This window comes from Anas platyrhynchos, chromosome 18 (assembly GCF_047663525.1).
Source record: "Anas platyrhynchos isolate ZD024472 breed Pekin duck chromosome 18, IASCAAS_PekinDuck_T2T, whole genome shotgun sequence".
In the NCBI taxonomy this organism is placed as follows: domain Eukaryota; kingdom Metazoa; phylum Chordata; class Aves; order Anseriformes; family Anatidae; genus Anas; species Anas platyrhynchos.
Window position 1 is genome coordinate 11,031,490 of NC_092604.1, and position 26,636 is coordinate 11,058,125.

A 26,636-nucleotide genomic window follows, 5' to 3' on the forward strand; every position below is an offset into this window, starting at 1 on the left:
GTGAAGCGCTGAGGCGGGCGCTGTGCGCATGCGCGGCCGCTGAGGGCGCACGAGGCGGCCCCGCTCGAAGCCGGCTCAACGCCTCACGGCTGCCCCCGTTCTGTGTGGGGACGGGGCCGGTCGCCCTGGTGGTGGGGGCTGGCCGAGGTCTCCCTGGAGAAATGTGTACATAAGCATATATATGTGTGTGTGTGAGGGGCGTTTGGAGCCCATGAACCCAAAGCGGCACTGCCCCGAGTCACCCCCCCAGCCTGCCACCAGCATCTCTGGTGCTGTGAGGTGAAGTCACGCCTGGGGACGTGGCGGCCCCCCTGTCAGGGCGCTGCCTTGCCTAGCTGGAACATGACTCAAAGGGATAACTTCAGATGTTACGTTTTAAGGGCACAGAGGCCCTGTCAGTCACATCCAGCCCACTCGGTTACTGTGGGAGCACAACTCTAGAAGGTCATTGAGCCCGGGCCTCTGCCAGCACACCTGCCACTGCACCGAGAGCAAGCGGACTTTAAATAACCCTTTTTGTGCCTTTCCTGTCCACCTGTCGTGGAAGAAATTGCAGCCTCATAGTTAGACTAGCTCTGTTTTGCTCTTAAAGTAACAGCTGAGCCACTCTTTTCCATTAAAAATGCAGCATATCCTTCACAAACGAATATTATGGTACAGATCAAGCCAGGAAGCAAGTACAGCTTTGAGGAACTTGGAACTTGCCTTTTGTAATTTGTTTTCCAGTCACACAATATTCTCACATTCTCCCTGCCTCTATTTCTTTTCCTCCTCCTCAAGTTGCCCTTCTAGTGTACTTTTCAGCAAGGCTTGGATTAGTTCTCAGAGCTCTTACTGGAGTTCCCTGATTCCCGTTCCCACCTGTTGCTTCCAAACCCCAACTGCTTTTTCTTTTGTATTCCCAGCTGTCACTTCCTACCAGCTATGTCTTTGCTTCCATCACCACCCACAACCGCTGCAGCATGTCCGTGATTTGCATTGTGCTTCCCCCTGCAAACAGCAGGAGAGAGGAGCTGCCGTCCGTTCACCCTCTGTGCTTGCCCATACAGCAATGAGCACTGCTAGACACAAAAGGAGAGCAAAGCTCTGCAACTTTATCAATGCAAGATTATCAACTCCTTCCCTAGAGCTTCCCAAGGCCTTCCTGAAGCTCAGTGCAGTGAGAAAGCTTCTCATGCTCTGGTTGCATCTCCCAAGAACAATTAATACGGATGTCTTCACATTCAGACAAGGTAAGCTCACAAGTGCAGCTTGGTTTTCTTCCATCTGTTTACCTTGAATCTCTTCACTATGCTGCTGCATATTCTTGGAATTTTCCTCTTTTATCACCTGTAATGTACTATTATATTGTATTTATTAGCCTTTGAAGGTCCACAATTTGAAAATACAGTGTGTGTATTTGAAAGGCAGTTCCAAGAAGGTACATGATCAAAAAGACATCTGCTTACTCCCTACTAGAATCCTTCTTTGGTACATAAAGCAGTAGATATTCCTGAGGTATTATTATGTTCCACTGATGTATTCGAAGTCAAGCAGTCATAAATTTTAACTGCCGTACTGTTTAAAACATTCAAGTGTTGTTTATTCTACCCTAAAACTGTTATGCAAGAAAACAGTATATTAATTAGAGAAAATAAACACTTTTTAATATATTTGAGACAGAAAATACTAACCTATACTTTTATGTGTTGAGAGAAAGCCAAAAGTTCAATTTTTATAAATTTGTTAGGAGTGAGTATTCTCTCACGGTACTACTTTCCTTTTTTACTTGATTTCTTCAATTTAGTGCTGCTGATGTGCTGTACCCAGCTTCCTAATGGAACTTTTGTCCTAACTCTTCCTAACTTCTCTTCCCATCAGAAAACTGATATTAACATTCTTACTTCTTTCCCAGTTACATATCCTCATACTCCAACTGACTGGTTAATTAACAGCCTGTTGTTTTCCCTTTTCAAAGGGAACCTCACTTAAACAGTTCAACTGTGGTCTAACTTTAGGTTATACTTCATACAAAGTCTGAAAACAACAGGTGCCGAGATGCTTCTTGGGCTTGGCTCAAAGAATTCAGCAACAATTCACAGAATGGTGCCCTCTCTGCACTCCCCTTCTTGCTTTATAGAGAAATAAAGAAGTAAAACTAAGCCACTGAGTTAGAGCAGTTGTTGAGCCCTAAGAAGGATGAGTGCAGAGCACCCAGAGGCTTTTGCAGCTGAATTGATTTACTGTTTGTTCTTGCTGCATTGTTAACATGTACACTCAGGAGGAACATGACTCAAATATTTGTGAAGAAGCGAGCAGAACAATTTTCATCTCAGTCTGAAACTGTTCCTCTGTGCAAGCATCCCAAAGCTCATGTAGTTTCATTACAGAGGAAGGAAAATGGCATCTAGGTCATATAAAGCCTTGGTGTTACACGAGTTACCTGCTGTTACACAAGATTTTTCAGAAATTACACGTGATGCTTAGACATAATATGCAACTGCACTTAATATCCATGATAATATATAAAAAAGAAACAGAAAAACTTCTATGTTCTTGTAGTTGATAAATATTCACTTTCCTTCACTGCTTTCTAATGTTTTTTTCATTATACGTAGTGAACATCTAAAGCAGTTTCAGTCCTTGAGTAACTGCTGAGGGGTTAAAATGTATGGTTACAATCCTCTGAAATAAGGTGTATGTGAATGCATTTTAAAAATATGATTTCTTCCTCCCCTCACCTTCTCCTAAGACCTTTCTCAGCTCTGATTACATCAAATACAGCAGAACAGTAACTTTTTTTTTTCCTGAATTACAGTGCCCAAGCACTATGCTACCTATATCACAGAGCTCTTTTTCCTTAATATTACAGAATTAATATTCCCGCTCCTGTTTGAACTTCAGATTGCATGGTTCAAGTCAGAAGACTCTACTGTATGTGGTGTCTTCCAAACCAAGTGCATGAGTACTCCAGTGTTGACAAATAAAGGTCTTAGATCTTTGCAGCCTTCAGGATGGCAGCGACTGTCAGATAAGTGAGTAAAATGTGTTCGTTTCCCTCTCCGTATGTTTGGACGTCTAGAGGGGGGAGTTGGCAGCACCTGATAACGATTAATAGCCTTATAGTTTACACAGACTGTAGCAGTAGTTGCACTTTGTTCACAGGGATGAAATAAACAGAGCCTCTTCATAAAGATAATCTTATATTTACTTCTTGTTGCAGAAGTTCGGCTCTCCCAGTATTTCTTTCCTTCGTTAGGTGTATTACTACAAGACAGAGACATAATTGGTAATCGTGCCTCGTTTCTGGAATGTCAAGTCAGCTGTACCTGTTAAACACGCACCCCTGATTTGGCAAGTTGAGTCAGAAAATATGCTAAATCCTCACAAATAAAATGTAATGATGTGTGAAAAAGAAAAGGAGAGTAAATTTCCTTCTAAGCATTCCTGCCATGTAAAATGGGCAGACATAAAATCATGCAAGTCGGTATAATTAATAGCAACTTAAATTTTTATAGCCCTCCATCTGAAAGAATCTCACAGCCTTTACAGAAATTATTGTATGGAAATACAAAACAAGGATCGTTTTGCCATGGTTGAAATGCAACCGACTGCTTAACAATTGTACATCTATGCTGGAGCCTGGTCTTCCACAAAGGACTTGCATGCTCAGGCTCTGTATTAGGAACAAAGATACCCCTTGCACTGCAAGACAACATTTTTTAGAGCGTATGAAAGCTTTTAAATTACTGAGTACACCAATGAGTCGAAAGCTGCAAAACATTTCAGGCGCACATAAGCTTGTGCTTGATAGTAAAGTCTGACTGACATATCAGCGCTTACTCTAAGCAGCAGGCAGAGACACACCGGCTGGTTTGCTGCGTGTAATCAGTTTGACAGCCCCCAGGAACTGCTGAGTCCCCATGACCCTGGAAAGACAGTTTGGCACATATATTAAACAGTCAAATAGCTCCCCTCCAACTGTTTATTCATCTCCACTAGTCACAGGCCTTCCCAGTCGAGTACTCGCATTAGGTCTGAATGGTTAGATAATGATGGAAGAATCTTCCACGTGTCCTCACAGTTGTTGCAATCTAAACCCTCACATGAAAATATTTCTGGATTAATAACCGCCTTTGAAGCTGGAAGGTGGTTCAGTAACACAGACAGCAGGGAGTGACTAATATTATATATTTGAATAATTCCAAAGATTCCGTTTGGATTTTTTTTTCCCTTAACTCTTGGCAAAGTTTCCCTGAGACGTAGTTGTTATACCTGACTTTTATTTTTTCCTATACCAACATTTTTAACTTACCAGAGATCTTGACAGTAATCTATGAAGAGCTGGACGGTCATATAACACTTCTTGTTCTCAGACACCAGAGACAAAGAAGCCGTCAAAACATTTTTAAAAGTCTTAAAAAAACAAAAAACAAAACAAAACAAAAACTTCAAAGCCAATGAAATCTAAGACAATTCTGAGCACAAGACATAAGCTTTTCAGATATGTGGCTGCATATGAATGTTTTGCTTGTATTTTTCACATAAGATGTACAGTTGTGGACAGTGCAGGGAACTGAAACGATCTTTCCCTTCCAGAACGTAAAGGGAAAATTGTTTATTGGAAAATTCTCTTCAAGTTACATTCAGTATTATGAAATTAAGAGTCCCTGCCCAAAGAGACTTTTGATTGGAGGAGTTTCTTACCCTTTTTAACTTTCATTCAGCTTTTTTACGTCAGACATTCATGTTCTCCTGTTCCTTAGCTCAGATGGAGCCCTGTGGCTCTAACTTTTGATTGACTGCGCTAAGAGACATACACATAAATGTTGTTATTCATCTAGCACTACTGAATTGCAGTTTCTAAAAGCAAAAACATTTAAATATCAACCTGTCCAGATGCGCTATCACCACTTCCAGATGTGGATATCCATTTATTTTAGCCTGAGGAGTTCACAGTTCAAGATGAGATCTGAAATACACGAAAGTTTTTGTTTGAAAACATGTATTGGCACATGCAAAGGTGGCTCTTTGCTATCTGCAGCACCTGCAGGGCGTTATAAGGGCAGATACTTAGATCACCTCGATGCATTCACACCTGCAGATGTTCAAACCCTACCAGTAGGGATACGCAATGCCTGGTTTTGCAGGACAATGTTAGGGCCAATCCATCTGGAAGACTTCAACCAAGCTTAATACATCTAGAAGAGTTCCACAGAAAATGCCTGAAAAAACAGAGGCTATTTGCAATCATCAAGTGATTAAATAATACCTCTTGTGGTTGGTTTTATATTTATGTTTGAGGCTTTCTTTTACTACATACATGCCTGCCTAATGAAAGCTCTAAATAAAAGTTGAAAAAAGTAACTGCTTACAAGAAGTATTCCTGGGTAGAATGATCGATCGTTAATAGGGACACTTTCAAAGTAAAACACTACAATAATAATACTGGGAGTTATTCTGGAATAGCTGTGCCAACCACATTTTTATGTGGAAGGCCCTGAAATAATTAACAGGAGAAGGAGCTGCTAGCCCTTGATTTTGGCTCTGTTTAAATAAAATCCAATTTCGTCACAGCTAGGGTGGAAGCTTGAGTCCTTCTAACTAGACATAGGAGATCTGGATCAAAATGGGTGGAAATAGCAGTGCTATAAATGTGTATGAAAGCTGAATCAGAGCTTTAGGATAACTAAGCAGTGGGGATAGAGTGATGCTGAGGACATGGAAGACTATATTTTGTTCTTCAGGGGGGTTTTCTGCCAGGAGACCTTCAGATGATAATCTCTCTCTTTTCCACTTGTGGGAAAATTAAGAAGGACCCAACTTTTCTACAAACAGAATTTACAAACACTTGCTTTCTAGGATTTTAACTCTGGCCAATTCCTGCAACTCCTACTTATTTATAAGAGTTTAACAACTCTTATTTATTTCCTCCGTCCTATGACAGAAAGACTCTTGCTGAATCCTAAACAAAGTTGAGTAACACTTCAAGTTCTGGCCCCTCAGGAGGAGCAGTAAAGACTCTAATTTTACACTATGCATGTTCTGTCCCATTGTCTTGTTACCAAGCAGCAGCTGTTTTTGTGGGAATTGTGAGCCTTCCCTTGCTACAGAGAGCACTATCGATATCTGAACTCTCAGGGGGAGTAACCTCTGTTTCTATCCAGGAAATATCAGATTAAAATAAACACACTGAAGGTTGCTCTGTGAAGAGCGGGTACGTTATTTACAATCCTTTAGTTTCAAGTTGGCATTATTCAAACATTTGATGTGTGCCTTGAGTCTTGTGTAGGAGTTCAGTGACAGAAAAGGTGAAACAAAAAGGAGGAAAATAGGGAGAGATCTGTCATATACAATTTTTGTTCTAATACTACATTGTACGCATTATTCTTGTCATCTGAGAATGTCAAAGCTCATTAAAAAATGTAGTTAAATATAAGAAAGCTCCATGAGGAAAATAACTCCTTTATTGGTAGGTTAACTGAATGCCAGAGTCATTCAGTTATTCCTCATTAGAACCAGACTGAACTCAGGAATAGAACTAGTCTCCAGCTTTGGCTACATAAAATGCTGCACAAGTTGCCAACAATGAAGATCTGCAAGTGGAATTTGGTTAATTGTGTCAGTCTGTAGGAACGCTTATTATTTTTTGGTATTACAATAGCTCCAAGAGTCCTGAGAGCTCTGCAACTGTGATCCCTTTGCACAAGGTGCTGGCTGAACACAAAGCAAAGAGGTGCTTCTGGCTTCAAGAACAAAGTCTTTCAGGAAATAGTTTGACAGATTTTTTTGGTAGAAGTCTCTACTTCCTCATTCCCCACCACGCACTCCTCCATTCCTCTTGTTTTCCCCTTCATGCTGTCCCTGAATTGTACCAATGCAATTATTTGTGTAGCCCCATGTTAAACTGAACCAGGAAATGGATTTCAATTAAAACTAGTCCTCAGAAAACTATTTAACTCAGGCTAGCGCTCTGATCTGTGCCCTGCTGCAGATGCATGAGGAATGTTACAAGAAATGGGGTCCCGTAAAGGCAAAACCATGTCAAACCATGCCCTTAACTTAGCTTTACCAGGACAGGGCTGCAACTTTACCTGGTGTGAAACAACATTTTGTTGTTAGCTTCGTTTAAATTAACACAAGCAAGCAGACTGTCAGTACACAAAATAACAGAACTGCTACCTCAGGTGATACTGTAAAGTTTTCAGAGTAGAATTTGCTAGCATTGCCAAAAAGTCATCCTTCCCCTTTCAGATTCAAAAATACCAACTCTCCGAAACACACAAAGGAAATAACCTTTAAACTCCATGTTTGTTTTTGCAGTGGCCTGACTGGAAAATAATTTCATCTGCCTTTAAAAAGAAAGCTGGGGGGGGATGTAAAACAAAGTAGAGACCATTTCCCTCCCACCACAGTTGTGCATCTATTATATGACTCACCACTTCTGGGATTCCTTCTGGCAGCACTGGTTTTATTGCACTGAAAATTCAAGAGTGTGAAAAATATTCCCTATTTTCAGATGACTCTTCTGTTCTCTGTTTCGTTCAGGTCAGCATCCCTTCCTTTAGAGGTTTGGAACTAAAGCTTCAGAAAGTGCTGTTCTTAAGCCTTGTGAGAAGCACCAGCACAGCAGAAGGGGGAAGGGAGAAATGAAAGGGGAGGAGAGTCCATATCTGAAGAGAGACTCCAGACTAGAGAAATTTTACTGACATCCATTCAGTATCCAGCAGGGACTCCTTCAAGGGCTTTTACTGAGATCCAAAGACTCGGGCAATTCACAGAGGCATTTACATGCCTTCTGGGAGCTAAGGTATAACTGTACTCCTGGATAATAATAACAAAGAATACTACCAGACTCCTATTGAAATGTCAACCAGGCACTACTGTTCTAGAGAGTAACAAAGAGATGCTAATATAATTAATTATGAAGCCTCAGTACCCTCATTAACACTTCTTTAGTGCCCAGATCTTTGAAAATCAGCTGTATAAAGTGACTGGCAGAGTTAATTCCTTATAAATTGCCTCCTGTCACATCCCAGCACTGCAGCAAGTTCTCTCAGGCCTTGTCGATGCTAAGAAATCTGTTTAATGTGTTTTTCTTTCTTTTTCAAGTACTGATGCAGTTGTACTGGTTCTTAAGGTGTACGCTGTTGAATAAGCAGGATTTTGTCAGGATGGGATAGAGCAAAACAGAAATACCTTTAGACAGCCCCACTTCCATAACTGGTAGCATAAATAGGAAAAGTTTGAATCACTTGAACGGAAAACTAAGGACAAAAGAAGAACAGGAATGAGAGGTGTCACATAATTTGGCATTAAAATTTCCGGACTTTTCATTAAAAGTTTCCGGACCTTTCTTAAATTTGAGGATCGCAGCCAGTTTCTGGTGCTCTCTCCACTTACTGCCTTCACAACAGCATTTCAGCTCCAGGCCTCATTCCAATGCATGCTCCCTCCCAGCCACTCCCGCGTACAAATATATATTTCAATAGGCTTAGGCTACACGGGGTTCCAAAACCAGCATGTAATTGGTACAATTGTCTTTTACGCTTCTCCACAGAGAGCCACATTCATGCCTTCTTCAGCCCTGCTTTGTCATGGCCTCACTCCCTTTTTCTTTAAGTTAGACTGGGATCAGTACTCGTGTTTTGGAAACCTACACAAACACTAAAGAAAAAGTCACACAAACTGGCTGTGTTCATAGTTCATTCTGTTATTTCTCAGTCCCATTCATACTCCTACAGGATATAAATGCGCGATCTTTTACAGGAGATAAAAAGAAACTGATCATTACAAATCACTCAGCATTTTTTGCAGCAAAGAAGCACCGAATGCTGACATGCCAATCTGCCTGTACAGAACAGTCTGCTTCCCTCAATCTTCTGTGTGCTTTTGAGAAGATGATAATCCTCTTGCAGGGCATAATTTTGCAGTTACCTGCATGTGTTTGTATAACGTGCTCCAGAACCCTTCGGGAGTCTTGCTATACATGGCATAACAGACTAATCAAAATAGGATATTTTATTTGCCATTTCAGAAGTCGCTTTTGCAGTAAGCGCAAGATGATTTTGCTGGTCTAGCTAAACTGATAGCGTTCACACTCTTTAAATGGAGGTGAAGTTTATATCAATAAAAGCAGTCCTTGCAAATAGGCCTGTCTTTTCTGCTGTATTTATTAACATCATTAGGAACATGATTTTATTCTCCACTCTTAGATTACGTATTTATAGCCCAGTAAAGCATTGATGTATTGATCATTGTGTTCCCATAAATCACGTGTAAGAAATTAAAGTAGCATGCTCTAAATTAAACATAAAGGTTTCTGAAGAGCAATCAAGAACTATCATGCAAATTCCATTTGCTTTCAAAAATATAAATTTGATGGGATTGAGTAGAATGTAACTACAGATCTCTGAACGTCCTTTTAGAAACAACACTTCTGCAAAGGATAGCCAGTTCTGTTCACACAGATAAAACCTGTCTGCAGTGCTTTTTGAGACAGTCAGGTGCTTTATACATACCAATTCATGTTCCAATGACAGTTTGAGATACTTTAGACATAGTCGGTGTTGATAAAGTGATTTAGAGAACAGATAAATAATTTTTAGTCGTGCGTGATCGCTGAATATGGAATTAATTTAAGGAATCACCGTGTTTTCTTCCCTGTTGTCAGCGCTGCGAAGGGTCAGCTACCGTTTAAGGGTGGCATGCCAGATTGTAGATTTGTTTCTGAAATTAGACGGTGAGCATGCTGGTATAAACTCAGCAGGAACTAGGGGATGCTGTGTCTAAAAGCAGAGAGACGCTGCCAATCACCTTGTTGACAGTGTCTTGCCTCTGTCCAAGGCAGAGGCTCCCAGCTGCCACTGCATTTGGGGCACCACGACAGCCAGGAACTGGGATCCCGAGGCTTTCACAGATGCCTCTTTCGATATGCCACGGCTCTTGGCCCCGTGCCAGCTCCTACTTGCCATTCAAAATCTGCCTGCATGGAGCCTTTGCGCCCCTGTGGTGGTAGCTTGCTGACACCTGCAACAAAGCACGCTTTCCCTACGCTCCTTCTCATTTTGGTCACATTTTGACTTGAATCTCCTATTGTCAATGTGGGAATGACTGTGTGACAGGCGACACCTGTACTGTGCATGAAGTCATACCCATAATATTTGTAAGGTTTGAAAGGGACCCCCTCCCAGTGCTAATTCTACAAAGCATAGCAGATCTCTGAGTAATGGAAATGGATTATTTTTATAAGATATCACACAAATCTCTGTGTAACTACTTCAGAAACGAGCCAATGTGTTACTTGCCAAAATTCAGAATACGGTTTTCAAAGCAAAAAGGGCAGAGCATTTGCAGAGACAGAAGGGACAGGGAACAGGAGGTCAGAAGTTACAGAAAGATGTATGAGCCCTTTATGAATGACACTGGAGAAGCAAGAGCTGGAGGATTCACACAGCTTGAGGTAACACTTTGAATCCACGCAAGGACCTGAACTCTCATTAAGCTTCTGAGCATCTGGCTGGCTGCACAGACACCGTGTTCTGAACACAGCACAGTTGTGGTGACCTTTCTTTCCTTCAAGTTTAGTGAATGTGTGAACACCTGATTTTTAAATCAGGGATCTCTAACTAAAAGAAAAAAAGATCTGTACATTAGCAATGCATGCACAAAATATCCGTCAAATAAATCTGGAACAGTGCTCTGCCATTTAGGAACTTAGGTTCTGTTTTTAATTCTGCCATAAATTCCCAGCATGGTTTCGTACGTCATCCAACCCTTACCCCTAAAATATCCCATCAAAAAACGGCACCAGCAGTTCAGTACCTCGCAGAGCTGGCAAGGGTAAAATAAATGCTTGTGGTGTGATCGGAATGCAAGATAAGAAGCATCACAAGTAAGAGCACAGATAAGCAGACTTCAGAAAACTCATTACTACTGGTCCTGCATTCAAACTCCTCAGTCACCACCTCCACTAGCACGATAGGGTGCTACTATCACTAAAAATTTTCCAGGATGGCATACAGCAAGCTATTGGTGAATTCTGAAGGAGTATCCTTTAGAATACCACTGCAGATGTAAGGGGCTTTCCACTGAATGTCCTTTTGGGTAGTATCTGCTTATTTGTCCTCTTACCTTTCACACTTGTACTATCTTGATTCTTCTTCTCAAGGGATGCTTCCATTTCATGCAAACCTCACGGCCTCTAGGTCGATAGAGCAACCAAACCTTACTCTAAAGCAAATGACACTCAAGACCTGGTTCAAAACAGTTCAGAAGTAACTGATCGGGTACTGTCAAGCACAGAACATCAGCAGAAAGCCAGTTTAACCTCTGTGTTGCATACTCAGGCTAATTCAAAGGCAATGCAGTTAAGTACCCAGGTCTCAGCCAAACCAGGTTTGTCATGCTCTGCAACCTTGTTTGAAAGGAGCAACCAGGGAAATGGAATTAAGGCCTGCTGGTTATACCAGTTGGGAAAACAAGTGCATTCTGGAGTGACATGTTTCTTTCATATAAACCCTTTTTATTATTTGAAGAGTTTTGTTGCTTGGCTTTAAAAAAGAAATAAAATGAAAAGATGTAAAAAGTACTGTTCCCCTGAACAGAACCCATCAATCAGAGAAAGGCAATGCCTTTGATCCCATTTCAAGCCTCTCGCTGCCAATCTAAGCCCCAAGAGTTCTTTCTCATGGCCAGAAATTCCTTTCTCGTTTGAGCTATGCACGTCGGTTTCTTCATTCTCACTTCCATGTTTGGGGAGAAGGAAACAGGGAGAAAGGTGTAAATGGCAAAAGCTCAGCAATTTCTCTCTATTTTGGGTAGAGACCACTGTTTCAGCTACCTAGGGCCTCAACACAGTTCAGTTATTTCATTTACCACAAATAGAGGACAGCTACTGTACCCACTTATGGGTAAATTTTTAGCAAAATTCAGCCTAGAATATTTGGTTTGCACCAGGTCATATAAATTATACCCCCAGCATGTGTGCTTTGTTGTATCTCAGTCCTTTTTTTTTTTTTAAAATACTTTCTCCCCCAGTGCTTCTTCCCACAGTGCTTTCTCTTTACCTTAGTCTTCTCTTGTTCTTGTTTTCTGATGCTGATTTGCTCCAATATGTAAAAGTGAAAACTTATTAATACTTTGTCTCATGAAACACAAAGAGAAAACAGATCAGCACTGTAGTAGTAACAGCCACTTTACAGACACTTAGCAGCCTCAGGCTAGTAAACCCCCTCCCCCAATTATCCTTGATTTTGCCCTATTTCCAGTGTAGTGTTACCACATCAGAACATTTGTGCATCTGATGTTGCCACGCCAGAAAGAAAACGCAAACTACAATTTATTTAAATACTGTTGATAAATTAAAGCTCCAGCAAATCAGAGATATTAGAATAATAATAAAAAAAAACAAACTGCAATTACTTAGAACAGTCATCTTCTAGGGCTATTTGCTTGTTTGTCATCCTTGGGGAAGAGAAGTCCAGACATGCACAATGTTTTTGGGGAACACGTACTACATTCGCAGTAACTTTGCATATTACTTACTGAGAAAAAAACGTTGATTTATTTTTGCTCTGTTTCACATATTCAAATTCCAGTTTTCTTATCTCACTTTGCCATCTCAAAAACAAAACAAAAATTACAAAAAAAAAGCTTTTCTCTTCAGATTCACTCTGACAAGCTAAAGTTTTTAAACTGCAGCCTGTAGGATGCAAACTGTATATAAATTTACACTTGGAATATTTAGTCTACTACCAAACAGTAACGTGCCTTGGCAGTTCTAATACACCAATTAAAGATAATTTAGTGATGACTGAAGATGATCTATTTATAGATGATAAATCTTTCTTTTACGCTTTAGGAACTTCTTAAAAAAGCAACACACTATGTGACTGGGTTCAAGTATTTCATGCCAATTATTCAACATAAAGCAAACATGAAAAATAAACCCCCCTACTTCCTGCAGTGTAACTACTCGCAGCAGTGAAGTTATTCAAACAATGCTCACTTTACATTTTAATAGTGGTGTTGAACTTGAATAGAAAACAGATTTATTTCACTCATTAAGGGATGAACTAACTTGTTGCCGTATCTTCAAATACTTACGATACCTTCAACAAGTCTGCTGATCTCTTGAAAAATAAACTTTTCTCCTGCCATACCAGGATTTCACCAGTGACACTACCAGAGCCACATCCATTCTCAGGAGCGCTTTCTCTGTATCCTGTCAGCTTTATTTTGACTTACAGACCCAGCTCCCTCCCTGCAATAGCAGGAATAGCTCTGCTCAAGTTCACGCATCCACGCCTGCTTATGCCAGGGCTAAATTTACCCTCAGCGTTCACCGAGAAGCTGTTCCAGTGGAGGTGCAATTGGAAAAACCCCTGTAAGCAGACATACCTGTGAGAAAGCGCTGCTTTAGCAGCCTGGCACACCGGGGAGCGTGGCTGCAGCCACAACACGGCCTGACCCTGAGGCAGGCGAGGCCGGGCTCTGTTCTGCCTTTTTTTTTGTTGTTTTTTTTCCCTTTCTGCCTTTTTCTCCTTTCTGCCCGGCAGCGAGGCGGGGCAGGAATCCCCCCACAGCACAAAGCTCCGCAGCTCCCTCGCCAAACCCCAGCGGCTTCGCAGCGCCAGGGAGCCGAGCAGCGGGCTCTGCTGATCCCCCTGCCCCATCCCCTCGGGAAGCGCACACCACGGCCGCCAAGCGAGGCGGCCAATTTCAAATTAATAAGGCACGAGCCGGCCCCGGAGGCAGCGGGGCGCTCATGGCTGCACCTCACGGGGGGCGCCCGCGGCTCTGCAGCGGCCCAGGGGGCGCGACCCGCGTGGTCCTGAGCGCTGCGGGGCTTCTGCGAACAGCAGAGCTCTCCTCATGCAGCGGGTCTCCCCTCAGCCACCAGAGCTCCCCTCCGCCATCGCGGCTCTCCTCAGGCAGCGGCTCCCTCACGACGCCCCCCCGGCGCCATCTTAAGTCCTGGCACCCCCTGCCCGCGCCGCCCCTCGTGTCTCCAGCGGCGCCCGCCGGCACCCAGCGTGGAAACGGCCGCACGGAAGGAGAAATCCCTGCCCAAACACCACGGCGGACCCGTCCCCAGCACAGCCGCGGCTTTCCCCAAGAAGCCAGCCGGGACGCCCGCCGGCAGCCACCTCGCTCTCCTCTCCGCCACGAGCCCTCGTTGCCCTTCCCCAACATGGCGCCGCCGGCCTCACTTCCCGCCCGCGGTGACGTCATCGCGCAGCGCCTCGCCCGTCTCCATGGCAACGGCTGTGGGGGCCGCCATGTTGGCGGACGGCTCGGCTCCCGGTGCCGCGGTGCCGTCGCTGTGGAGAAGCGACCGGAGCCTGCGCTGCGAGGCGGTGAGAGGCACCCGCCGGGCCCCGAGGCCGCCCCGGCCCCGCTCCGCACCTCCAGAGGCCGGGAGTCGCCGGCATGGCCACAGGCGGGCGGCCCCGGTGCTGACGGGGCAGCGGCGGCCCGCTCTGCCCGCCCGGGGTCCCGGCGCCTCCCCTCCCTCCCCTCCCTGCTCTCCCCTCTCCTCGCCCGCCCGTCAGGGCCCGGCACCGACACCGGGGAGCTTCCCGAGGCTGCCGGGCCCGAGCTCGCTCCAGTTCGCTGCCTCAGCCCCTTGGCAGCTTTTTCTCGTCAGGCCCTTTGTGCAGATTGGCCCAGAAACACGCGTGCGGCTGCCACAAAGCCAGCCCGAGAGGCAGGAATAAACACTGCGCTTGGCATCGTGCTCAGTTTCTGCTCTTGCCCGTGGAGGCTTGCACCCGGTTTGGTTTTGCTCATCCTCTGCGCTCCGTGCTGCAGAGCTCGCTGCCTGGATTGGAGCAGTACCCAGGCCTTGTGTCAGGTCGTGTGAAGGTGACGAACATGTCACCAGCACCCGGAGAATTACAAGGGCACCCTGCTTTTAACCATGAACCTGAGATGTGCGAGCGTTTCTGAAAGTCTCTGTGGAGAGCTGGAAAAGGGAAGGTGCTCTGAATGCTTTGTGCGGCGCTCTCTTTCTGTTTGGCTTATAGTGTCTGTCTTCTCTTCCTAGAAAAGCTGCCAGACTGGGAAAATTTCTACAGCAGAAGCTGCGGTACAGTCGCAGACTAGTCAGGATGCCAGTGTACAAACGGATCAAAGTATAGATGCAGCCGAAGCCTTCCAGCAAGATGTCCAAGTAGATTACACTAGCCTTCTACTATTCCTTCAGAAAGTGGAGGATGTTGTTATCAAAGAGCTGAATAAAAACTGGACGAGTCGTGCCTTTGATGGCTTTGAAGTGAACTGGACAGATCAGAATGAAGCAGTAAGTTGACGGCATGCAGAGTCTTGTCATTACCCAAGGAGAGCTGGTTGCAGTGGCTCTGACTCGTTAGTTCTGTTTCTTAACTGCTGTGATTATTCGTGCCAGATTCTAATAACTAAAAAATATTTTTTTTCCTGCCGCTTTCTCCCTTGCTTTTCACTTGCCCTTGCTTGGTAAGGCTGTTCCTGTCAGTGACTGTTACAGCAGCTTTATGAGGAGGAAGCGTGCAGCTGGTGTGGGCTTATCTTCAGCTCCCAGTAGCCCCTTCAGAGCATGCCAGACGACGAGTTATCTAAGAGCAGTTGGAAGTCAGTGATTTGGCAGCTCTTCCTGTTTAGATTATATTTGTTTAGTGTACTGTGTTGAAGAGTGGGAGCAATTTGTATCCGTCAGTACACGCTGGTACAGTCATTTCCAAATCATTTCTGGTGAAGCTTAGTGAGGGCAGAAATTATAAAGGGGGCCGGCCTGTCGTAAGTTCTCATGGTACATCCCTCCTGACTTGTCATGCAGACCGTGATGTGTGCACTCTACTGGAGGTGATTATCAAGGGATGGTTAATTTGGTAGGGTCACGTGTTTGTTTTTTTTCTTTTTCACATGTAATTGCTACCTTGATAGACAGGAAGCCTAAACTGTAACCATACAACCGTATCCAGGGACAGGCACAGATCTCGTTTCGCTGTGTTCAGAGATGATTGCTTCAGTGCTTGAATTTGATCTCTTCCAGGTGCTGTGTTTGCATACGTTGTCATACCCCGAGGCTCAGGATCAACACCTGCAGGTTACCAGCATCTCGTGGAATGCAACTGGATCCGTTCTTGCATGCTCGTATGGCCGGTGAGTATCCGACTGGCTTTGAGAACTTAACTGAGGTCGCTGTGACATTTCAGGCTGACCTGAGATTTCCATATGTTCCCTTTCTCTGCAGTAATCAACTAGATATAAACACATCTTGTTCATGTTAAAAAAAACAACACCCTTCATTCAAAGAAAACACGTCTCAGGGCAGTCTTAAATTATGGCATTTATGTCTTCTACTTTTTTCCATGTGAAATGGATATGTATGCTTTTACTGATCTGTGTCTAGATAGATTCTCTTTGGAAGAGGAATGCAAACACGTTGCAAATGTAGGTGGGTGAGCTTTGAAGCACATACTTGTGTTCGTTGAAGATCGTGTTGTTTTAATGTGCTCTCTTAGCACCCCAGCTGAACCTGCCACCTGTTCATGTGTGCCCCTGGTGCCGTGAGCATGTGCTAATAAACATTTAAGAATCTCTGAAATGAAGGTTGGACAAAACGTTCATCTAATCTAGTGAACGTCTGTAACAGCGTCTCTTTTCTGTACCTTACCGTTGCCCTTACTCAGTTTTCTTTCTACTATTGTTTCCTTAGACTAAAAGCCGTGGCAAAAAGTGAATCCATGAATGAGGGGATAGGGAAAAGTAAAACAGGACAAACCTGTGTGCTGCTTGCCTCTTCTGCTCTCCCAGTCTACAGCTATTGCCAGATTAGAATATGGTTTCTAGGTCTGTGGTTACCCTCAGTAGAATTCCCTGCTGTGAATTTATGCAGTCTCTCTGAATCTTTGAACTTCTGGCATCTACAACAGTCTTTAGTAAGGAGTTTCAAGCTCAACTGCACACCGTATGAAAAAATTGCTCCTTTTATTTACTCAGTATCTCTCCCAGTAAAAGAAATACGATCATCAAGTAAAAGCAGAAGCCAGGTTCAGAACAATGGCTTCCTGTCCTGGCTGCTCACTGTGCTGCAGATCTCTGTCCTCTGTATCAGTGCCGTGTAGCAAGATGTCACGTTGCTCAGCGTGCTAACAACAGAACACCCAGATCCTGCACGAAGGCCTCCGTCAGCCCCCCAGGGAGCTCTTTACCATTACCTGCACGTGTCAGAACAGCTTCTCAGATGTGCCACCTCAAAGTACCTTCCTGGTAGACCCCTCTACCTTCAGAAAATGCACTGCATTACAGCTGTTTGCTGGGATAGAGTGGTGAATATGCAGGTGTCGTGGGACTTCTGCTTTGGGCAGATGGCTTGTGACAGTATTTTGGGTTTGTTCTGCCCCCTTACATTTTGATAAGCATGCAGTGAATGAACCAGCTCGAGCTAACAAAGCAAGCAGGGTGGCAGGTGTCTTTTAGTAGCCCAGAGAAGTAATTCCCGAGAGCCACTTGTGGCCAAGAATCATTTTGGGCATGAGACTGAAATGAAATCTGTAGAACTGGGATGTGTGATGTGATTTGTGCGGGGTACTCAACTCCATTTGGGGATTGTGAAGAAGGATCTCTGTTCCCATGGAGGCACCTGGACTTCAAATCATGCTGCCTAGCTCAGCCCCAGTCAGTCCGCCAGGTAAGACAGTTCCTCACGGTGCATTCTCAGACCCTGAGTCTTTGAGTGCTTGTTTAGAGGAAGAATGGCTTGCAAATCAGGCTGCCTGCATATCAGCAGCAATTTGAGCTCTCTGCATTTTCATTCCCAAGTATTCATAGGAACTTTCTGTGTGCTCTTCAGTTGTTCCCACAATTTGAATGGCTGGTAGATCTTGGCACAGTGAATCCATGTGAGATTTCCTGGCAGGCACGTTGTTCAGTCAGTGCACTGAGATGCACGGTGTGTATATGAGCCTTCAGAGATGTTGCATCACCTCATGATTCCTTGAGCTCAGTTTTCCTTCTAGCCACAAAGCAACACATGTATAAATGGGTGGGACATATCAGAGCTCTGCTCGGACTAGAATTCGCCTCACATCAGACAAATAAGGTGTAGCTTTCTCTTCTTTAGGTTGGCTTATGGGGACTGGAGCACAGAAAAATCCTACGTTTGTACTTGGAATCTGGACAGAAGAGGGTTGGATCCAAAACACCCTGACCTAGTGGTGGATGTTCCCAGTTCTGTCCTGTGCCTGGCTTTCCATCCCTCCCAGCCTTCACTGATAGCTGGTAGGTTCGATCTTATGTGCGATTTACCCTTGTTTCTTCAGCTTGGATCAGTTTTTTCTCTCTCTCTCCCCCTAAGATTCCTTGTAACAGTAACGGCATTGCAGCTCCACACCCAGAGGAACCAGGGCTGACAAATGCACTTTGGCTTCTGAACTGGGAGCTGGAACTCACTGCATTTTTCAGTGACATCTGCCTTTATATCAGAGAGATAGCTTAGAGAGAGAGAGAGAGAGAGAGGCAAATTCAGCCCTAGCTGCGAGTAGGAGTGTACTTACCTTGGTAGAGACGCATTCTCTTCCACCAGAGCTGACTGTGCCCTCTACGGCTGCCTTTGAAGTTGTGGGGCTTGTTTCCACCAGCGCTTCATGGCTGCATCTGGCACACTTTGGGCTGAGGGCTGCAGTTCCCAGGACACCAGCCATGCTGGCAGCGAGAGAAGTTCCCCCAGTTCTGCTCTAGCAACAGAGCAAACTGCCCGTGGCACTGCTCGTGCTGTGCACTATTGGATCTCACATGCTTATTGGTATCTTGTTCCTCTCAGGTGGCCTGTTCAGTGGGGAGGTGGTGGTGTGGGATACCAGCAGAAGAGAAGACCCTTTGATCTGGAGGACGGGGCTGACTGATGACACTCACACTGATCCCGTCTATCAGGTGAGAGAACACCCACAGTAGACGTGGCTGGGGGAGGAGAGGGTTGGCAGTGCCCTATTTTATACCTTCATTTCGTGTTCACCTTGTTGGCACTTCACCTGAAGCTCTCAGGCCGCTGTGTTCTGTTTTGGTTAAGTATTTTTCCCTTGCTCTAACACCTGAAGTGGCAGTTGTTGAATCAGACACTTTCTTTGTAAAAATAACTTCTCGTTGTTCAGGATAAGTGAAGAGTAGGCCTGTTCCTGTGCTTTACCTGTTCATTGGTGCAGACAAAGCCAATGTCTGCACCTGTCTAGCAGCTGTCTGTGTGCCAGCTCCCGGGGAAGTGGGTTTGGTACCGAGGCGACCGAGTGCCACCTGGCTCTGCTGCCAGGTTGTCTTGCAGGACTGGGTACTGCAGGCTGCTGAGGGGGTGGTTGGTTCTGGCAGTCCCCACTTCACGAACTCCTGACGTTTGGAACAGGTGAGCTGGTTACCTGATGCCAAGCACAGAAACCACGTCCAGCTGCTGAGCGCATCGACAGACGGAAAGGTGCTGGTGTGGAGGGAGGAGCGCGACGGGCAGCTGGCCTTGGCTGAAGGGTTTGCGCTGGTGGCTCAGCAGATCCCTCATATTGCTCAGCTGAAGAAGGTGAGTTCAGTGGCTCAGCAAAGCCTCATCTAACAAAAACACTTCAGCTCTAGAGCCCGGGTGGCAGACTTCGCCCTTTCACATGAGAAGGGATAGGAAAAGCCCCCATTTTGAATGCAACCCTTGGTCCCATCTCCCTTCCCGGACTGAAAATCACGCCTGCAAAGACTGGCAACAGCTGAGGTTTTGCCATGGTCTAAAGTTGCTGGGATGGAGAAGAGACGTTGCTTATAATAATACTTCACCCAAATCCCATTGAGGGTGGGGGCTGCAAAGGTTGAAGGCTGAGTAGAGAACATCTCAGTTGGTCCCTGACAGGCTGGTTCACGCTGCTCTGCCTGCACCTGCACTGTCAGGGCCCCCAGCACTCACAACAGGTTTGTTTTTTTCTCCTAGCTCATGTGGGGAGAGGTGGCTGTGGGTGTGACCTCGCTCTCCTTTTCACACTTTGATCCCCGCATGTTCATTGTTGGTGTGGAAGGCGGCTACTCACTGAAGTGCTCCATGGCAGCAGAGACTCCGGCTCTCCACCGGACGGGTTCCTCGGTCCTGCTCAGGGCGCCAGCAGAGCTCGCCTTCTCCCCCCACGGTGGGCCGGTGTACTCCGTGAGCTGCTCCCCCTTCCACAGGCAAGTGCTGTAATCAAACTCTGCTGCACCTTGGTACAGGTCACTGCTTGGCTCTAAACATCCATTTGCAACTAACTGGGGTTTCGCATGTGTACAAGTCCCAAACAAGGGGCACCTGGCACCAGGAACTTGAGAAATAACTTCTTCCAGGACAACCAGCGTGCATTGGCTCTGGTGAAGCTGCACATTCAGGTACACTGAACGAGGTCAGAACAGGAGCAACACAAAACAACATTTGCGTTCAGGCCAGCGTAGAGCATTAGCCCCTTTCTTAGATCATCCCATAATACTAAAGAGCAATTTGAAGTCAAGGGGTGCATCTCAATAAAGTAATTTACTTCATCAGGGCTGAGCTGCTCTGCCCGTTATGTGTCTTACTCATAGCTGCCTGAATTTAGCTGAGCCGCTCACATCTCTGCCTGCTGCTTACCCACCCTGGGAGAGGCTCCAAGCTGTCTTTCCATGAAATGTGCTGAGGGCCCAGGTCTGCAGTTACTTTGCATGAGACAAACGCCGCTAACAACGCCGGGCTCTATATCAGCAGTTCTCAGGCATCTCTGGCCCACAACCCACCACACTGAGTGGACAACATGAGCCCTCATTAAACTTAATTGCGAGTGCTAACAAAGCTGTGCTTCTACAGCCCACATCCCAGAGCACAGCATGGAAAGTGCTGCCATAGGAAACAGCCAGATACTGGCAAAATAGGAATAGTGGCCAAGGTCACGCCCCGCGAGTGAGTTTTGTTCCATGTCTTTAGCAATAAAGCCTACCAAGCTGTTTCTGGCCCCCCAGGAATCTCTTTCTGAGCTGTGGGACTGACGGACAAGTTCACCTGAACTCCATGCTGCAGACACAACCCCTCCTTTCGCTTCAGTTATCCAAGAAGTACCTCTTCTGCGTACGCTGGTCTCCAGTTCGGCCACTGGTCTTCGCAGCTGCTTCCGGGGAAGGCAAGTAACACTAGGTGTCTGTTCTCAGACAGAAAATTTATTTTTGTGCTGGGTATTAATTGATATGAGTCAATTGTACTGATTAGCATATTCCACAAGCAGAGAGCAACGACCATTGCTTGCACTGTGCAATTAGTGCAATGGAGTCATTTCTAACTCTAGCAAGATGATCTCAGGAACAGCTCTTCTTTACTTTCAATCATACCAGGTTGCTACAGCAGCTTACAGGGATGTAACGTGGCTGAAACTGATCTCTGGTCTCCTTGTTTTGACGTTTATTTCTAGAGCTAAGAGTATAAAAGAAGTAAACGGGATTTTTTTTCTTTAGAAAATTGCCCCAATATTTTTGAGTCAAGGAATGGAGATTTCACAAGAGTTTATCCAGCTGCTTTCAGGTCTCTGACAGCAGAGTAAATACGCACTGCCTTGCAGTGATGGCAGCTATTTGTTACAGTGTAGACATCATCCGAGGGAAGGGGGAACATGCTAAAAAGAACATCTGTAAGCGTACCAGACTAAGCAGATAATATTCTGCTGTTAAGTGCAAAGTCTGTTACCACGCAGCAGTCAGAAGTGTTTCTGTTTTACAGGAGACGTGCACCTGTTTGATTTTGCAAAGAGCTCCCAGAAGCCTGCTGTTTCCATAAAGCAGGCTGCGGCTGAATGCCCTGTGTACTGCTTGGAATTCAACATCAAGCAAACTCAGCTCTTGGCAGCAGGGGATGCTACCGGTACAGTCAGAGTCTGGCAGCTGAGTTCTGACTTTACCGAGCAGGGACCCAGGGAGATGACTCATCTGGAGCAGCTGGCAAGCGAGACCACAGACTGAAACACTGGAACAGCAACGGAACCAGCTGCGGGGAGCTTGTAACTACTCTGCCTCCACAAAAAGTTCCCATTCACCTGTTCCACAGCATTAACCTGCAAAACATGTAGCTATGGTCACAGCTGGAGTTTCATCCACATCAGTGAAATTTGCATTTAACCATTAAACACGAGATGATGTGGTTCGACCAGTAACTTTTATTGAAGCACACTGCAATGTTTGTTTTCCCTAAGAGTCTTAAGCTAAGCAGTTTAAGGTTACATCATAAAGAGACACTGATTATTGTAGAGCACAAAGAGAGAGACACATGCAGAGCTACAGTCAGCAAACGTGAGCATGTTCCTTGTATCGTTCGGTACTAGTGTTCTGTATCAATTCACAAAGAGTGAACGTGTAAATTCTATGTAGTCGTAGGCAGAAGGAAGTTCTCTGCCCTTGCCATCCATGTAGGGCTTCATGTGAGAAATGCAGTAATCGGCTTGTTCCCGGGTCAGGTTCTGAAAGACAAAGACAGCGCTGAGGTGGAGACAGGCTCTGAGGCTGCTGCTGGGCACAGACATGCAGCCCTCCCCCTTCCTGAGGGCACGCAGCTTGGAGCAGAAGCCAGAGCTCCAGAACTATGCCCAGCATGGAAATGTTCCATTTCTGTGCGTGTTAAAGGTTGGAAGGTCTGACACAAGTCTTCCCACCAAAGAGACTACAGAACAGGTAACTGATAGGAAGAAGAACAACCTCTTCATTTCTCTGCCAGCTGCTGGGGTTCAGGTAGGAGAAACTTCCCATCTTGGCAGGGCAGTGAGAGGAGGAGATGGTCACACTAAGTAAAGATGCTTACGTTTCTCCTTTGAATGATTGTCTGGAGAAACATCTCCCTCTAATCTCCCAAGTTGTTAGAGGAAAGCACCCTGTGAATGCACTCCCTTCTCAGGCCTTTGGGGAGCTCTTGTTTTACTCAACCCAAATAGTTCTTGGGCAGTTAAAGCTTCTCCCTCTGGAGAGCCAAGGAAGCAGAGGGATAGGGTTGTTCTGCATTTTGCAGAGGGTACCATTGCAGGTTCAGAACTGATTCTGCTACAGTAACATGAACTTCCAATTAGCTGCTCTTTGTTAACTATCTATGAACAAAAAGCCTCTATCTGTTCCTAGGGGCCACAACTGGTACGTACCTGGTAGAGCTCCTCCTTGGTCACGTAGGGCTTCCCTTCTGAGCTGAGGGCACGGAAAGCACTCTCAATCTCCTCGCTGGATTTCACGTTTTCTGTCTCCCTGCTGATCATAAACGCCATATACTCCTGCAGCGAGACGTGTCCATCCCTGCCGGTGAAACAAAACAGCGCATGAACGCTGCCATCCGTTACAATCCAGAAGAATGCAGTTCCCTCCTGAGAGAGGGGCTCTCCACAATAAACAAAAGCAAAGCTCTTGGCCTGTAAGAGACTTTGCAGCTAAACCCCACAGAAGATACTGATACCAAAGCCTGCAATAGAAACACAGAAGGTCCAATCCACGTACCTGTTGGGATCGACAGTGTCAAGAATAGACTCAAATTCGGGGTCTGGCTCTCCTTCCTCAACCATAGGCAGGTCGTAGCCAAGGGAGCGCAAGCAAGACTTAAACTCCTGGTGATTAAGTCGTCCAGATTTGTCCTTGTCAAAGTGCCTAAAAACACAAAACCAAAGCTCACATTCTTAAGCGTCAAATTAAGTGATTGACAGCTACACGCAGGGCTGAAAACTAGCACATGATAACCAGCCCACCATTCTGGACAAATGAGCTTGAATCAATAGACATTTCCTATCTAACACACATAAAAATGAAAGCCTAAGTTCTTTGCTTAAAAAGCATCAAAACCCGACTATATTCCCATCTGGAATTCACTGGCACTCCTGGTTCTTACACTGCCGTGCCCACAAGTGAGCGTGCCCAGGAAAGCCTCGTGTAGCTGCGGCTGTGCCCGGCCAGCAGCGGGTGTATCCGAATCTCTGCCATCTGGCAGAGACGAGAGCAGCTCAGCACAAAACTGGGCAGACAATAAGGGAGCTGCAAACAGAGCAGTCAGAGAATCCTGTGAACAGGGGCCATCCACATGCCAGAAATATCTCACAAGCATTCCTCTGGCATGCGTTTCCTGCCACTCACTTGAACATCATGCTGAACTCCTTCAAGGCCTCCTCAGTGACTCCAGTCGTGTTTCTGCAAAGGAAGAAGCAAAGCTAGTGAACAGTTCCTGAACTGCAGAGCTCTGCTGGGGTCCCAAACCAGCCAGCTGCATCAAAAGGTGAGGACATGTGAGCAGACAAAACGTTCCATCACCACAGCCCAACAGAATAAATCAGCTCCTGCAAGACATCATTGCTAACGGCCAACAGGAACCACTTCAAAGACTGCTAACTTCATCCTGCTGAAAGAGCCAGGAGGTGGTGCAGATTGACAAGCAGCTCTCCAGGCTGCCACACACGAGTCAGAACACAGCTGAGGCTCAGCAGTGGCATGCAAGGCTCATTTCCAGACACACAGCTGTGTCTCCTCGTTTATCCCCCACCCAGGCTAGGCACACTTCACAGTACACGCGGGGTAGGGAGTACCGAGCTTGGATCTGCTGCTCCAGGTTGTGCTGCATTCTCATCCCCAGCTGGTCAAGCTGGTCCCACTGCTGCGCCAGCCCCACGGTGCTGTGCTCCGTGTACTTGTTGTCCAAGATGAGTGCCTCTTCCATGGCAGCTCCGAGGTCCTCAATCTTCTTCAGCTGGCTCCTCATAGCTCGGATCTCCTGGTGCTTGCGCTGCAAGGAGGGAGTAGGAGGATGAAATCAAGGAGTGAAAAAAAAAAAACAACACCTTAAAATGAACACGTGTAGAATATGGGCTGGCAGGGGAAGAAGGTTTATATTCTGTCTGCTGGGATTTTATGTATATATATATATTTATACACACACACATACTGGGATTTGTAAATAGTATTCAGAATAACCTCTTTGTGCATGTTATTGGAAACCAACAGGGCTTGCAAGCCAGCTCTTGAGACAGAAAGAATAAACTCTTATTAGAAAACATGCTGAAAATATTGTATCCTCTTTGCCCTACCACAGCCATTTAGAAAAAAAAGATCAAAAAGGAAACCTTTATCAGAGTGTTGTGTAATGGCTTGGGATGTAAGCAGACATCGGATATGTAAATAGGTAATCCCCAAGGTTTCTTCATTATTCAAAATATATAAAATCGATTCAGATTTTACCGTACAATGACATGCATTTTCATTCCCACCCGGTGTTCCCAAGATACCACTCAGGAGAGGTGTTTCAGAAATCGCTGAGCATCACTTACTTTAGTAGCTTCCAGCTGTGATTCCAGTGTTCCCGACTCCTCCACCATACAAGACCTAAACACAGAATCACAGTGAGAGAGAGCACTTCTCCCGTAAAAAATGGCAGGTGGGGCTTGAAATTAACAGTTCTTCCTTAAAATTAAAAATCCTTACAGCAGTATTATTCTCCTGTAAATATTTAAACACTAGTTTTGCATTTTGTTTATTCTGACTCATCCTCTTTCAGACAGACACGTGTACATCTTCTTTGATTCTTATTTCTTTACGTAGTTAATTTCTAGCCCCATTTGAAAGGCAACACGATCAGCAGCCACACTTCATGCCAGATCCAAAGCACCCACTTTACTGGACCTAATGAAATTAGAAACTCGGTGCAGTCCCACCCCACCCCACCGTGCCCAGCACACACGCACACAAACTACGGGTGGTTCACCAGGGACAGGCTGTATTAGCCAGCAAGATACAGGAGCTCTACAGAGGTGTGTTACGTGAGGAGAAAATGGGGGAAAGACCTTGAAAACTACTGGCTTGGTTTAAAAGTAGTCTTAATACAGTATCATCACTGCAGAAAACGATAGGTCTCCCCTAGGCAGCAGTGGTTGATGGAAAGTTGCTTTTCCTGCCCACCCTCTCCCATCCTGCCCCCAGGGAAACTGAGGCAGGGCCGCGCTCCTCTCTGCCCAGTTCCACGCTGAGCACAGCAGCCCCCTGCCCTAGCACACACTGTGGTGATGGGCTCTGAGATCTGCTTCATGTGGACTAGCTACAGAAAGTCTCGGGGTGTTGCTTTTTCCTCCCCAAATCCTGAGTAACCTTCAGCTATGTTCAGGAACCTCTGCCCTTCCAGCACGCACAGCGAGAGTTCTTGCTGAACAACCTGTGCTTGGGCGCCGTGCTTTTGGTGTTTAAGATCCTGTCACTGTAACCGGGTTCCCATACCCACTGAGATCTACCCTACGTGCTTTTGAGCTTCTTGAGGAGGGGATTTCAAGTGCTGAATCACTCTGCAGCAATGAAAACGCACCAAACACCCGGGTGTCTCTCACCACGGGGTTAAGGCTCAGATTCAATGCGTGCCTAAGGAGATGAAGCGCGCGCCCAGAGCAGGAAGCTGGGAACCAACCACGGAAAGGAAAGAGTCAACGGGGAAACAAACCTCCAAGCATCTCTAAGCTGTGAAAGTTAGTTGGAAGGAAAGCGAGCCTTGGAATTAAAGAGTGCATTTGAAAACCAAAGTGAGGTAAGAAAATAAAGAGGAAAAAACCTTCCAGATAGATCATCCCCAACTTCATACTGATAGACACGAATGACACGACGATAGGCTATGCTAGTCAAAGAAAAGAAACCAAGTAAATTCCAAAAAGGAAGAAGAAAGAACA

The 26,636-nt window shown here is 45.5% G+C and overlaps 2 protein-coding genes and 1 long non-coding RNA gene across 22 annotated transcripts in view; 1 reads left to right on the forward strand and 2 right to left on the reverse strand.

The window, feature by feature from the left end:
• The first annotated feature begins 13 nt into the window (after nucleotides 1-13).
• DYNC2I2 (dynein 2 intermediate chain 2) lies at nucleotides 14-22,133 on the forward strand. Of its 2 annotated transcripts, none has more exons than XM_021274580.4 (9): nucleotides 14-1,232; nucleotides 15,029-15,283; nucleotides 16,013-16,122; nucleotides 18,086-18,243; nucleotides 18,785-18,894; nucleotides 19,358-19,525; nucleotides 19,922-20,154; nucleotides 20,950-21,107; nucleotides 21,698-22,133. In XM_021274580.4, exons 1-9 carry the CDS (start codon nucleotides 1,212-1,214, stop codon nucleotides 21,934-21,936), a joined length of 1,452 nt encoding a protein of 483 aa, XP_021130255.4. In that variant the 5' UTR covers nucleotides 14-1,211; the 3' UTR covers nucleotides 21,937-22,133. The 2 variants fall into 2 exon arrangements, with proteins under 2 accessions (XP_021130255.4, XP_027326835.3); XM_027471034.3 differs by lacking the exon at nucleotides 14-1,232 and adding an exon at nucleotides 14,184-14,339.
• Nucleotides 3,472-14,041, reverse strand: LOC113845466 (uncharacterized). Of its 3 annotated transcripts, none has more exons than XR_011803963.1 (5): nucleotides 7,419-7,796; nucleotides 4,871-4,951; nucleotides 4,687-4,786; nucleotides 4,295-4,395; nucleotides 3,472-3,908 (listed from the first exon to the last, which is right to left on the reverse strand). It is a non-coding gene; the product is annotated as an uncharacterized lncRNA (long non-coding RNA). The 3 variants fall into 3 exon arrangements; XR_011803964.1 differs by lacking the exon at nucleotides 7,419-7,796 and adding an exon at nucleotides 13,381-14,041 and having other exon boundaries at nucleotides 3,479-3,908; XR_011803962.1 differs by lacking the exon at nucleotides 7,419-7,796 and having other exon boundaries at nucleotides 4,871-6,792.
• The window catches only part of SPTAN1 (spectrin alpha, non-erythrocytic 1), a 48,671-nt gene continuing 44,145 nt past the window's right edge, over nucleotides 22,111-26,636 (reverse strand). For 9 of the 17 annotated variants that reach the window (XM_072025131.1, XM_072025129.1, XM_027471026.3 and 6 more), the window contains 7 exons: nucleotides 26,522-26,584; nucleotides 25,257-25,311; nucleotides 24,519-24,715; nucleotides 24,073-24,126; nucleotides 23,446-23,592; nucleotides 23,100-23,247; nucleotides 22,111-22,430 (listed from right to left, as the gene is read on the reverse strand). In XM_072025131.1, the coding sequence (XP_071881232.1) occupies nucleotides 22,305-22,430; nucleotides 23,100-23,247; nucleotides 23,446-23,592; nucleotides 24,073-24,126; nucleotides 24,519-24,715; nucleotides 25,257-25,311; nucleotides 26,522-26,584 (790 nt within the window). In that variant the 3' untranslated portion in view covers nucleotides 22,111-22,304. The remainder of the gene's footprint in view (nucleotides 22,431-23,099; nucleotides 23,248-23,445; nucleotides 23,593-24,072; nucleotides 24,127-24,518; nucleotides 24,716-25,256; nucleotides 25,312-26,521; nucleotides 26,585-26,636) is intronic. The other 8 variants (XM_072025133.1, XM_072025132.1, XM_027471033.3 and 5 more) reach the window with 1 other exon arrangement.